The sequence below is a fragment of the Onychomys torridus genome, chromosome 6 (assembly GCF_903995425.1).
Source record: "Onychomys torridus chromosome 6, mOncTor1.1, whole genome shotgun sequence".
Classification (NCBI taxonomy): Eukaryota; Metazoa; Chordata; class Mammalia; order Rodentia; family Cricetidae; genus Onychomys; species Onychomys torridus.
The window spans coordinates 6890942-6903847 of record NC_050448.1 but is presented as its reverse complement, the minus strand read 5'-3'; the positions used below and the strand labels follow the sequence as shown (position 1 = coordinate 6903847).

At 41.0% G+C, this 12906-nt stretch overlaps 1 protein-coding gene across 1 annotated transcript in view; it reads right to left on the bottom strand.

The window, feature by feature from the left end:
* The window catches only part of Spata16 (spermatogenesis associated 16), a 250773-nt gene that overhangs the window by 91203 nt on the left and 146664 nt on the right, over positions 1–12906 (bottom strand). Inside the window, exon 4 of the mRNA XM_036189517.1 lies at positions 12104–12188. Coding sequence (XP_036045410.1) covers positions 12104–12188 — 85 coding nt within the window. The remainder of the gene's footprint in view (positions 1–12103; positions 12189–12906) is intronic.

Sequence of the window (12906 nt, the reverse complement as noted above, 5' to 3'; positions counted from 1 at the left end):
TTGCATAAGCTTCTGTCAGTTCATGGACACACCCACACATCACTTACTATTTAGATGGGTGTTCTCTGTGCATTTGGTTAAATGTTTGCTAAAATAACACTAGAAACTAGACCTGCTCCCATTTTATAGATGAGGAAAACCAGTTTATCCTACATCATGTTATTCTCTAGCACGGTGTGATGTTCACACGGCTATTTCAAGAGAGAGAGCTTGGACTGAAATCAGTTATATCTATGTCAGGGCCTCAAACTCTGATCCATTATACTCTAGAGATTCATAAATGGATCTACAGCCTTGTCCAGCTAACCAAGATAGACTTTCAGATATGGGAAGATTCCTCGTCTGTGGCTCTGGAGGACAAGTGTATCACAGATGAAAGACAAAAGTCCACATGGTCTTCATCCAAGGGAAGCATTCATCTTTGAGATGAATGGCTCCTTGCAGAGGTGCATGTCTGTTGTGCACAGAGAAGAGGGGTGACAGCATGTCTGGAACCCATCTGAAGAGATGGCTGCACCCACTGACGTCACTCAAAGTTTGTCTTCACTGTTCTGCACCTCTGTAATTTCTGTCCTCCCTCAAGTTTCAACTTTGTCTGGCAAGCAGACATTTTCTATATTTTCTCATTTCTCTTATTTGCCTGCAATTAATCTCTTCCAGGCTATGCCATCAGATTTCAGGAATCTGATTTTATGGGGCCGCTGGCTTCCTATACATGACTATTGATCATGTCACCTAACATCAAGATGTCTCAGAGGGGGAATAATTATGTCTATGATAAGCTCAATGGCTTTGCAAAATTGATATGTGTGAATATATATATATATATATATATATATATATATACACATACAATATAATATAATATAAATCAATACATATTAAATATGGGTATATTTCCATGTGCTCTATTACAACAGCAAACTGCAGCTGCAAGTGATACTAATACATAAAAGTGCTTCCTTCATGATCTCACAAATGAGGTTCAAGTGGCCTTGTTAGACACAGTGGGGTGGGTTTCTGAGGGCTGAGAAATAGGAATGGAAGATATGCTTTCTGACTGGGATGCTTTCCATATCTCTGGATGCTCTGGAAGTTATTGTTCCTCGAAGGTTGTTGACTCTACTTTAGGCTGCACTACATATAAGAACACTTAAGCTTTCTTGTAAAAAGAAATAGGTTAGCTTCATAGTTAATTTATGATCCTGAGAAAAATCAAATATGTCATATGCTAAGGGTTGACATTTGAAATGTCAAGGTCTCATTATTTAGGAGAAGGGAAATTGTTATGAAAAAGAAAATTATTCAACCCAGGTACAGGTAGAACAGACTGTCTTCAAAAAGTTAGTGAAGAAAAAGACAATGAGTTGAAGAAAAGAGAAGTGTTTTGTGATTGGTGTGTAGTCAGAGGACGGCTGGAAATAAACATTAAAAGCTTGAATTCTACAGATTATTCTACACCTCGGTGAGCACAGCTTAAAAAATTCAACGATTTCATGGGATAGTATTGTACATCACCAGCTGCTAAAAAAAAGTGACCTCAATTTCTCTGCAAGCTTGTAAATCAATAACCCATAAAAGCCTGTGGGAAATATAAAAGATACCCATAAAAACCTCTAAATTTGGTTTTGCTCATGATAGTTTTTTATTTTTTTCAGATGCAAACAGAAACAAAGGAAAAGGCCTTTGCAGATTTCAACTGGAGAGCAGAGTCCTTGTGTTCACTAACCTAGGAGGGGAGCTGCAGGGACTGGGGCACCAAATAGTCAGGGTCAAGTTTGCCCAAGCAGGAGGAGTTTCAAACTGGCCTCATCTCTAGAACCCATAGCACCCTCAAATGAGAGAAAATAAAAGGAAATTTAGAGGTTACTCTTCCTTTAAAAGCCATTAAAAAACCCTCAAAGCCTTTCTCGAAGAAAGAGAGCAGGGGGAGACAGAGAGAGAGAAAGTGACAGAGAGAGATAGAGATAGATAGATAGATAGATAGAGAAACAGAGAGACAGAGAGATACATACAGAGACACATACACACAGAGTGAGAGACACAGAGGACAGAGACACACAGAGACAGACAGAGAGACAGAGACAGACAGAGACAGAGAACAGAGACACACAGAGACAGACAGAGAGACAGAGACAGACAGAGACAGAGAACAGCTGACTGTGAGCTTCCTGGGTCATTGGCATACTGCTGCAAAACCCAGCCAGGGCCATTAACATCCTGCACATTTCTGAAGGAAATCAGACACAGTGTTGCTTGGGAGGGTCTGAGGACTAGTTTTCCCGACACTGTTCTCTAAGCAATCTGAAAGATCCATGTGCAACCTAAGATCTATGCCAACACAGGGGGCAGTGTGCTGCCCCCTGCAGAGCACATTCTGAGGCACTGGCAGGGATTCCTGCCTGCAGGTTCTTGGGAGATCCTGGAGGCTGACAAAAGAGCTATTTATTCTGCAGAGACTTAGGCCATCAAAGGCTAGCAGCTTCTGGAGAGATGGCACTGAGGCTGAATCCCACACTGAGGTTAAGTCACTACTGCACTCTGTTGAGAAGAGGTTTCTGCACCAAGCATGCAGGCATGTGATTGAAGAAGTGGGGTGATATATGGAGAAGGGAGAGGGAGAAACAACCCCCCTTACTTGGAAGTGTGGACACATCAAATGCATAACATCTTCCTGACATATTAATGTGAGTTTCCATATGTGTATGGTTCAGATTTTGCTCTTCTTTCTCTCCTCCACTCTCTGCCTTTCCCTTTCTTCTCCTCAGCCTAAGGCCTAAGACACTCACAGAACACCACTGAAGAACTACACGAAATCACACAGCCAGCAATGTCACGGTCACTACCTCCTTCATGGGAACACTCAACCTTGGATCAAACATATGCCTCATTACACCTTTCAGTTAAGAGGGAGCCTCTCCTACTGGCATACTGCCTCAAATAGCATCAAAGCAAAATGAAACACAGGCAGCATTTAACAACGCTGGTAACCATGGAAACATATCATTAAAGAATATATAAACAGGAATGAATAATTAGATGAGAAATTCATTTCCATATTTATCTTCTTTTCTCCCAAGAGCCAGGAAAAGCAGTTCTCATTTGCCTTGCATCTCAATTTGGACACCTCCTCTTTAGCTTGCCTTCTAATTGAAAAAACAAAACAAAACAAAACAAAAAACCAACCAAAAACAGGACATTTTGGGAGTCTCGATATCTCCTATCTTAACAGACAAATCTCTTGGCAGACAAGTGACTTCACAGCACTTCAGTGTCCATTGTGGTCTAGCAAGGTCACTGAAGTGGGGCGGGGACAGCAGTTACTCCTAGTTAACAGTTGGAAGCATGGGGGCTTAACTCACGGGAGCACAGACCCTGGACAGACAGAGGCAGCCTCTCCCAGCACCCTCCCCTCATGCAGCTCCAGGTAAACTGCATGGTAGGCTAAGTTGGCCACGAACTTAGCAAATTCGAAATGCGCTTACAGACCTTTAATCCAGGAGCAATGTACGGGACTCGCTTGGTGGAGGCACGACTGTTAGAGGACCCCCACTTTTGATGATTAGATCTAGTTGTTAACCTCACCCACCACAGAACCATCTGGGAAAAGAGCCCCAGTGAGGGATTGTATGCGTTGAGAGCTGGCCTGTGGGGGGGATTGTCTTAGTTTACCAGTGTGGGAAGACCCCACCCAATATGGGCACCATTCCCTGGGTGGGAACTGAACTGTATCAGAGTGTGGAGTTGAGTATAAGTAAGCAGCAAGCTAGTACAAATGCATGCATTTTCTCTTTCTTGTGACTATGGGCCTGATGTGGAGCTGTTTAAGGTTCTTGCCTTGACTTATCCATACGATGCACGGGAATCTGGAATTGTAAGCTGGAGAAAATGCCTTTTTCCCCCAAGCTGCTTTTTGTTAGGGAAGTGTGGTCACAGCAACAGGAGTGAAGCAGGATCGCCACTTAACCAGTTGAGTCTAACTCAGCTGGCCACTAGAGGGCGGTGTTTGACACCCACTGAGGGAAAACTACTTTATCATAGAGAAGCCTGAGCTAGTAGAACAATACCTGTACACTTGTTGGCTTCCTCATTCTCCCCGCTTGGGGCATTACTGTACTCATAATGTAATTGCAGCAATATTGTTTAGCGCAGTGGGCAGAACTTCCTTAGCACTTGGCCGTGATCATGTGGCTTCCCTTGGTTCTCTTGCTATGAGCACACTTGGAGTAGAGGATTAAAGTGACTGTATGTACTCTGGTTTTCTCTTGGAATGACACATTTTTTCAGAACACACAGCAGGAAGCTATCAGTCAAAGGAGGTAGAGAGATGTGTGGAACACACTTGGACTTCTCTCAAGCTTGGAGCTGAACCTAACAAAGACTAGCCTACGTCATCTGAATCTGAGCCAACCTGATTACTGGGAGTTTTATAGTGGTGGTCATGTAATATTATCACAGCATTAGCTGATCCGTACAGAAATGAGTTTCAGCAGTAGATCCAAGGCTGCAGCTCTTGGTCTGCACCTCTTGGTCCTCAGTCCTGCGCCATCCCTCCTGCTGCAGGGCGTCTGTTCGCTTTCCTGCAGGGAGTGAGCAGCAGTCAGCACCGGGACCACTGCCTTCCCAGGGTCCTTCGCTCCCTTCATAGCACTCAACCTCAGGGCACTCTGTCACTTTCTTCAGCAGGCTTGCTTTTTCTCCTATTCTTGTTCCTTCCATTGATGTACTTTCACTTTTCCAAAGAGACGAGATAAACCCATTTTCACCACTGTATCCAGAGGTCACCCGTTGCTGAGTTAAGCTCTCCCACATCAAATTTATTTTGCATTTGACCCTAGGCCGACTGGAGAGTTGATGCCAAGTAGTGGGAGTTTAAACACAATGCATGACATTTGATGGAGAAATATCTCTGGGTAAGTGGCTTTGGCACTTTTCAAATTATGTATAATTTGAATAATCATCAGTAACTAGGCTGCTTTTAGACACTAGGCATCCATTTTACAAACTCTCTGTCTGACAAGGCCAAGTAAATAAACATATAATGGATATTGGCCATTAAGTGAAATACTCACATGGAATTTCTATTTTGTACCTTTCTGTGGGAAACTTTCACATGGAGGCACATCCCTAGGGAACACATTTTTTTTCTTCTCTAGAAAATGTAGGTGTTTTATTCAATATAATGATAGATGTTTCTGGTTCCTTGACCTTGCTTTACCTGTAATTTCATGTTGAAGATTTTATTTTTGTTCTGAGGTAGAGATGTAAGTTTTCACCAAGTAAGTGAGTAATATTGGGATGACTTTGCAATATCAAGAAAAAAGAAACAAAGAGTAGAAAGTTAGGCTTTATTATTGGTTTGAACTCCAAACTCATTCCATTATTCTACGAGACTTGGTGGTCACTACAGAGACTTTTATGAGATTTCAGCTTTTTTGTGACCATCTTGAAGAGAAGTAAGGAATAGCCAATACCTTGGACATTTGTAGAGCATGAAAACCAAGCACTTCAAAGAACCTTGGAAAAGTCAGCAGCCTTTTCCATATAGTTTGACAAGTTTCAAACACAACGAAAGCCGGAGTTGTCTACAGCTTTGAGCTTAAAACATATATGCATATATACAGGAACACTTGAAATGAGTTCCTGACTCATCTTTCTGTTTTTCATGTTAAAGACTACGTAAACCAATTCAGAGAGCTGGTCTCACTTTACAGATAACCACTGGTAACTGTATAGTATACGGTCTGTGAGACTACTTCTTTCATATATATATACATATACTCATGCATGTAATTTATAATCAGCACATAATTGCACACACACACATATATGGCACAATGTAATCATTCAATCCATATATATAATACACAATGATTGTATATCACAATAATCAGGGCAATTAGCACTTCCTTGCATAATCATTGAGTTCCTTAATTACAAAACAATGATGGTAAAATATTCTCATGTTAGATGTTACTGGTTTTGGCTTCATCTCACACTAATTTTTGATTCGACTGATTTATTAAACAACTAATTGAGCGGCATTTTGCAATGTGCTTTGATGGCACCATGGAAGAAAGAGAGAATAAAGATAGAATATGTGTTTTAATTACTTTGCAGTTCTATAATTCTTTCTTGTAAATATCTTATGGTAGAATATGGTTGTTTCTCTTCTAACTCATGATGGAGTTATTCCAAAACTCCCAATAGATGCTTGAAACTGTGGATTGTACCTAATCCTACAAAAATCAGGTAGTTCCCTCAGACAAAGATCTATCTTAAGATTCAGTTTATAATTTAGATGCACTGAGAGATTAGCAACAGAGGCTAGTAACAAAAGAAGAGTTACAACAACAACAACTGGAATAAAAGTCATGTGGATATGTTTCCCTATTTCTCTCAGAATATCGTACTGTGCCTCCACTTTTTCGTTTGAAGGATGCACTTCACATAGTCCCTTTGACATGTGTGAATCACTACTTCTGTACTTTGGGCCAATTCCTAAGGATATGTGCCAACTTAACCCAAGTACTGAATACTATGATCAACAGTCTGGTGGATGAAATGGCTACTAGAGGATTTAACAGGTGGGATATTTCATCAAGTTACTCAGAATGGCATACAATTTAGCATTCGTTTCGTCCCTTCCTCCTCTTCCTCCTCCTCCCCCTCTGCTTTTTCTTCCTCTTCCTTCCTCTATGTTTATCTCTCTACCTTTCTCTCAAGAAGGTCTCACTAGGTGATCCTGGTTGGACTGGATCTCACCATATAGATGAAGCTAGCCTAAACGTCATGAAGATCCACCTGCCTCTGCCCACAGAGTACTGGGATTGCAGGTGTGAGACAATGCCTGGTCTCCATTTGGTATTTTCAGGTCTCTGTTGACTGTGGGTGACTGAAGCTGAAGAAAGAGATACTGCTGATGAGGAGGAATGCAATGTGTGGTGTCTTAAGACAGAGTGATACCTATTTGTTTACTTCTGTTTCCCTAGCATTTAGTGTTGTGTTTACAAAGAGTTAATTGCAAATGAGTGTGAACGATGAAGGTAATTTCTGAGTATATAAGAAAGGTTTTCACCAACTTCAAAAGTGTCTGCATGACTGAATTGTAAAGATTTCAGATTTTAATGACTATAGCAAAGTTGATGGAAGCAAACTATGAGAAGAACATGCTTGGGGATATTTTTTGTCTTCAGTACTAGAAGCAGCAGGTATCTATCTCTTCTAGGCCCAATATCAAGGATGAAAGGGGTCGTAGAAATAGAGTGCTGTAGGAAGAGAAGGAGTGGATAGGTGGGCTCACCCCCTGATGTATACGGGAATACCTTAGGGGTCAATATAGTGCACTAAACTATTTGGGTATGTGAGTAGGAAAAGTCCAGTTCTTAGTTTTGGCCTTTGAGAGTAGAAGAAACACACCCAAACAAACAAACAAACAAACAAATAAACAAACAAACCCCAAACACTTTTTAGTGAGCTTTCTTGGGAAGCTATGCAGGCCATTGATAGTTTTGAGATGAGGAACATTTCAATGCCAAGTACAACTTGAATTGGATGGGACGTCTGAGTGTTCTCTGCACAGATGGAGGACCTGTGAAGTTGGCACTGCCTCCTTCAGCATTTGCTGTTCCACTGCAGAAAGAGGCTCCACATGTCAGGCTCTCTCCACAGGCCTGTGTTGGTGTCGCCAGCTTTTCCAACAACCCCAAAGAGGGCTCTCTCCTGCTGTGAAAGTCCTTGGCTTCCTCACAGCCAAGCCATAGAGCATTTCAGGAGCTCTTTGTCTAGAGGCAAAAGCCCATTATGAAGTGCTTTCTTACTAGGGACGTTTCTATGAAGAAAGGGAGTTTAGAAAGGATTCTTCTTGGTTACTATTTTTGCAATTTTTTTCAGAATAAAGAAAATGTAGCATAATTTGATAATGGGTTTGTTGTAGAACATAGCTTTGTGATGACTGACATCTTAGCCTGAGAGTGAGGCGATGCTTCATTATGAAGATGCTGAAGTCAACTATGAGCAGTCTTGCTGGGGAACTTACCTCTTGTTCTTTTTCAATCGGCAACTTTAAATGGCATGCCTAGAGTCAGATGACTAGAAATGTTGCAGCCCTGGAGCTGAGACTGGCCTGAGGGTTTTCAGTGGGGACAGTCCACAGACACACGTCAAGTGCTTTGCCTTAAAACTGGAAGAAATTGCTGGCACAGATAACCTTGATGATGTCATCCTAACAAAGACCTCAGTATCCCAAGGAGAAGAAGTGATGTAATATGAATTCAAATAGAAGATGTTGGTATTTCTTGATTGGTGTTTACACACTCAAGATGCTGTGAACTACAGGAGGTCTGACTCCATTTGCAATTGCTGATTTTGTTAGTTCAAGTTTTACTATTTGCTGCCACTAAAATGAAACATTGAAATTGATGTTATGTCAAACATTTCAACTTCTTATACCAGAAAAATTACAACCTTCTTATAATAGAGTAAAAGTCATAATTCTTTCTCAACGTTGCTTTGGTGTTTGTGACTATGTTTAGGTCAATTTCTGATGCAACGAGATAAATAAATACCCTCTGTCTGTCTCTGTCTCTCTTCCTCCCCCCACCCCCGGATTGTCTCTGTGTGTGTATGTTTGTGAGCATTATTCAGGGTTGTCAACTGAATCTGATTCTCAGGAGGTACTGAGATTGTAATTTGAAGGCCTGAAGGCCGCAGATTGACGAAGAAAATTGAGAAAACAAAAATCCAGTGGGGAGTGAGCCGAAGATTGGACAGCTTGTTCCTGCTTAGTGGTGTTTCTCTGCACTTCTCCTGTGGCTGTTTTACAGTACAATTTCTGTTACTGCGGAGAGGGTTGGTGTCCACAATCTCATTGCACAAGACAAGGCTGTACAAACTGATGAACGTCTTGTGAACACATGGCTGAGTGTGAACACAGGATAACTGTCTGGCAGTGGGAGAGCATGACCTCCTTGTTTATATGATCCTGGACAATTTGACCTCTGCTGAGGACTGGGTGCTTGGGAGGTACGACAGACCTTCTAACTAGACAAAGGTTTTGTATTATTTCAGGGTTAGGAGAGATAGCTTGGTGGTAAAGAGTCCTTGCTGTTCTTCCAGGGGACCAAAGTTCAGTTCTCAGTACTTACATCAGGCAGCTTCTGATCTCTGTAACGCACACATGCACATGCATGCATACCATAAGGCATCTGATTCAAAACAACCAGCTTTCAGCCCACCTAAGCACTCCCATTTTGCTGATTAGCTTAGCCTTGCAATGAAATTTCACAGCATCCTCCACAAAGAAGGCTGGTAGCCGAAGACTGGGGATCTTGGGATGAAGTTTCACGGTGTCTTCTCTCGCTACAGAGAAAGTGTGTTCGAGTGCAGCCATCATAACTTATTTTCAACCCTCTGCCTCTGCAGAGGTGATGCCCCTATAGATAAAATGTGCAAACACTTTTATTCTGAGGGATGTTGCTCAGTGTGAGCTGTCATATGGCACACACTGTTACGCCATTTTTGCCCCTGATGGAGTAATGATATGGAAAGTGTTTCTCATACACTTGAAAGATGTTCCTGAGTTAACAATGGCAGAGATCAGCTCTTTTGTACTTGTATTTGTAGGTCAATATATGCAGAGTGGAGGGGACTGGCACTAAAATCTTCACATTCTGAGAGTCCCCATTTCTGTGTCAAGACCTCCAAAGAGACTAGCTGACCAGAGGAGTAGGGGTTTTATGCCTTTTATGCATTAGCAGATACACCTTGGACTTATGGTGGCCTTACGTTCCAATAGCTTCACCCATCTAAACTCGAATGCCTTCTAGCACAGCAAACGCTGCAGGTGGGCCTTGCCTACCTTAAATATATTCAGAACACTTACATTAGGCATCGTTTAGGCAAATCTTCTAGTACCAAGGCTATTTCCTAATAAAACATTGACCACGTGGTTGAACGCTGCACTGTGAGAGAAAACAAACACCAAAGCCAGACAAGTGTGAAGTTAAAAATGTCCCTAAGTCAAAGCATTCTACTTTAGGGACTACCTGCAACGCAGCGACTGCTTTTTCACTTTTGAATTAGCTTATGTAGTAGAGGGTTTCGTCATAGCATGTTCGTATGTCATTGTTTTACTCCCGTTCTGGTGCACAGCAACTTCTTACCTTAGAAAGGAGAGGAGAACAGTGCCCATCTATGCGATTTTTTACTGCGTAGCCCATGGTACTCTTGAGTCTTCCTGCTCAGCCTCCCAAGTGCTGGAGGACATGCATACACCACGTTCCTGGGCTCTGTCTGCTCAACCTTAATGGCTGATACCAAATAGATGTGCAGATGTAATCTGTGTATCTCTGTACTATGATGTCAAGGAGCATTATGAAACTGATGAGTGAGGTTGCCAGTGTGGGTTGGATAGCCAGGCATCCCTGGCTTTACAGTGGCTTCATTTTTCTTAAAAACTCTGATGTCATTTTTGGATGAGTCTAAGATTTTGGATGAAGTTTTAGTACTGAAATGGGCTTTGGGGATAATCTTCTCAAGCACCAGGTGCCAGTCATGCCTTACTTTCTACTGAAGCATCTTTGGCCGAAGCCAGAGACTGATTTTAGCAGGGGTCTATTGCTAGTTGAGGCTAGAACTCATCTGAAGCAGGCCTTGCCTGCAGTCAGCGGCTCTTTTCACTACATAGGTTACTTCCAATGAAAAGAATACAATGAAGAGTATATTTTCTTATCACTTATCAATACAGAATAACAAAATAAAGGATTTTTGATATTAAGTTTTATCATTGCAAACATACATGTTTTGCTAAGTGAAGATTATTTTCTTACTTTAAGATAAATAAAATGAAGATATTTATGTTTTTTGAAAACGAAAGAAAGAGAACTCTTGTTTAAAAATATCAGGTTTATCATTTGTCTTTGCTTGTACCTATAGTGGGTACATTTCCCCTAATTCACTGTAGGAAGTGCAGCATGCACACAATACGTATTTGTTTTGTGAATGGGTACCTCAAATCAAACCTTTGTTAGGAACCTACTTCACATCAGACTTGCTGATCACTTCCTGAGATTCAAATCCTCTCCTGTTTCTTTTAGGATATCTTAGAAATCCTCCAATCAAATGTCTGCTATTGCATACATCATATTGCCTGCTTGTTTTTCATATCTAAAATTCTTTACAGTTAGTTTTTAAGAATATTTTTTCTTTTTAAATTATGTGTATGTGTGTGTGTGTGTGAGTGTGGAAGTCACTAATGTGAGTGCAGATGCTGTCTAAGGCCAGAGGAAGGTGGTAGACTCCAGTGGGCTGGTTTACAGGAGGCGGTGAACTGTCAGATGTTGTGAACGGAATGCTCTTACCTTGACTCCAGCCGCTCACTGTTTGTTTGTTTGTTTTTCATAGTTATTTAATTATTACTAGGGAATTCTTTTTGGGATTAAAGGTGTTTATTTGAAACTCGTCTTTTTTTTTTTTAATAGATGATGGGTTTCAAGTACAACAGGGCTACTTTAAAAATGTAAATATTTTTTATAGTGGATAAATTGAGCTCCAAATATTGAAACAGGAACACATAAGTTATTGAGAATTTTATACAGGAGACTGAACTAGTGATGCAAGTTTTCCTTACAAGTCTGAGAAATGATGGCTTCTCTTTGGCATCTAATGGGGCGCTGTTGAACAAGTGACAGAAGATTTGCTGTTGCCCAGTTTTTAATACATTACCCATATTCACCCCTCATCTTTTCATTATCCTCGATTATGCAATTAATATCACTTCAGATGTTTGGTTTTAAAGCCTGTAACTCAGAAAGAACGTATGAATGCATAATGTATTTTAAATGTGGAAAAATAGTTCCTGGGATGTCTAAATTTTATATTGAGTTGTAAAACTCCAGTACAGGCCAAGAGTTAACAACCCTGGATTTTGCCCTTCAAATTAGTTTCAGAAATATCCTTCATTATAGACACATTACCACAGGCAGTGGCTGTCTGGTTGACTTGCCCAGAGCTCCCTTTTCAGTCATCTTTTAAGCACCCATCCTTCATTTTGGTTCTGAAAATGAGATGTGCTCCTCTCCCTGGTTGGGGCATCAGTTTTTACCTGCCAATACAGTTTGATGAGCTTGCTTACACAGTGCTCGCTTCCTCCACAGAGCCAGAACATGTAGTCAGCAATCATGGCACTCCTTGGAACAAGAACAGATGTAAAATACCATGAATTTATAAGGCAGAGGGAAAACTGTAACAGGCAGCATGCACAGAGAAGGCTTTACAATGTGCATACTTGATAAGATTAAGCAAAAGAAAACACATTGCAGGATACAGAAAGTAGCTGACTTTGTTTTTCAAGCTACACTGAAACCATAGGAGAAGGAATGAGCTGTTTGTCTTGTACAGGGATCTTCCATTTGTAGAGCCCAGGAATACTTCACAGCTAAGAGGAATGCTCATGCTCTGTTTTTGTTTCTTTGTCTGAGGCCTCCAAAGATGCACAGAGTTTCATATCCTAAAGGCCCATTTTTTGGGGGCTGTACTTCACAACAGCTCTATGCTGTACCACGCACATAGACTTGACAATGTCTCCAAGCCTAGCATAGCTCTGAGCTATTAGGTGGGCATTTAAGCACACCTCAGGTTTTACCTGAGTTAAAAGATTATTTATGTCTGATTAAATTTGCCTTTTTACAACTGAAAATTAAAAACCCTACAATTTAATAGATAATCCCTCCTCCCAATCTTGCGTCTAATTGAATTAGTTTCTGGATCCAGTGCATACAGTCCCTGCATTGGTCTTATTAAGCTGGGGGATATTAAAACTATTGTGGAATGGATATTAATTCATTACTTAGCACCCCTTGGAAAACAGTTTACTTTTATGGCTGTTTCTTTGCTAGGATTCTCTAT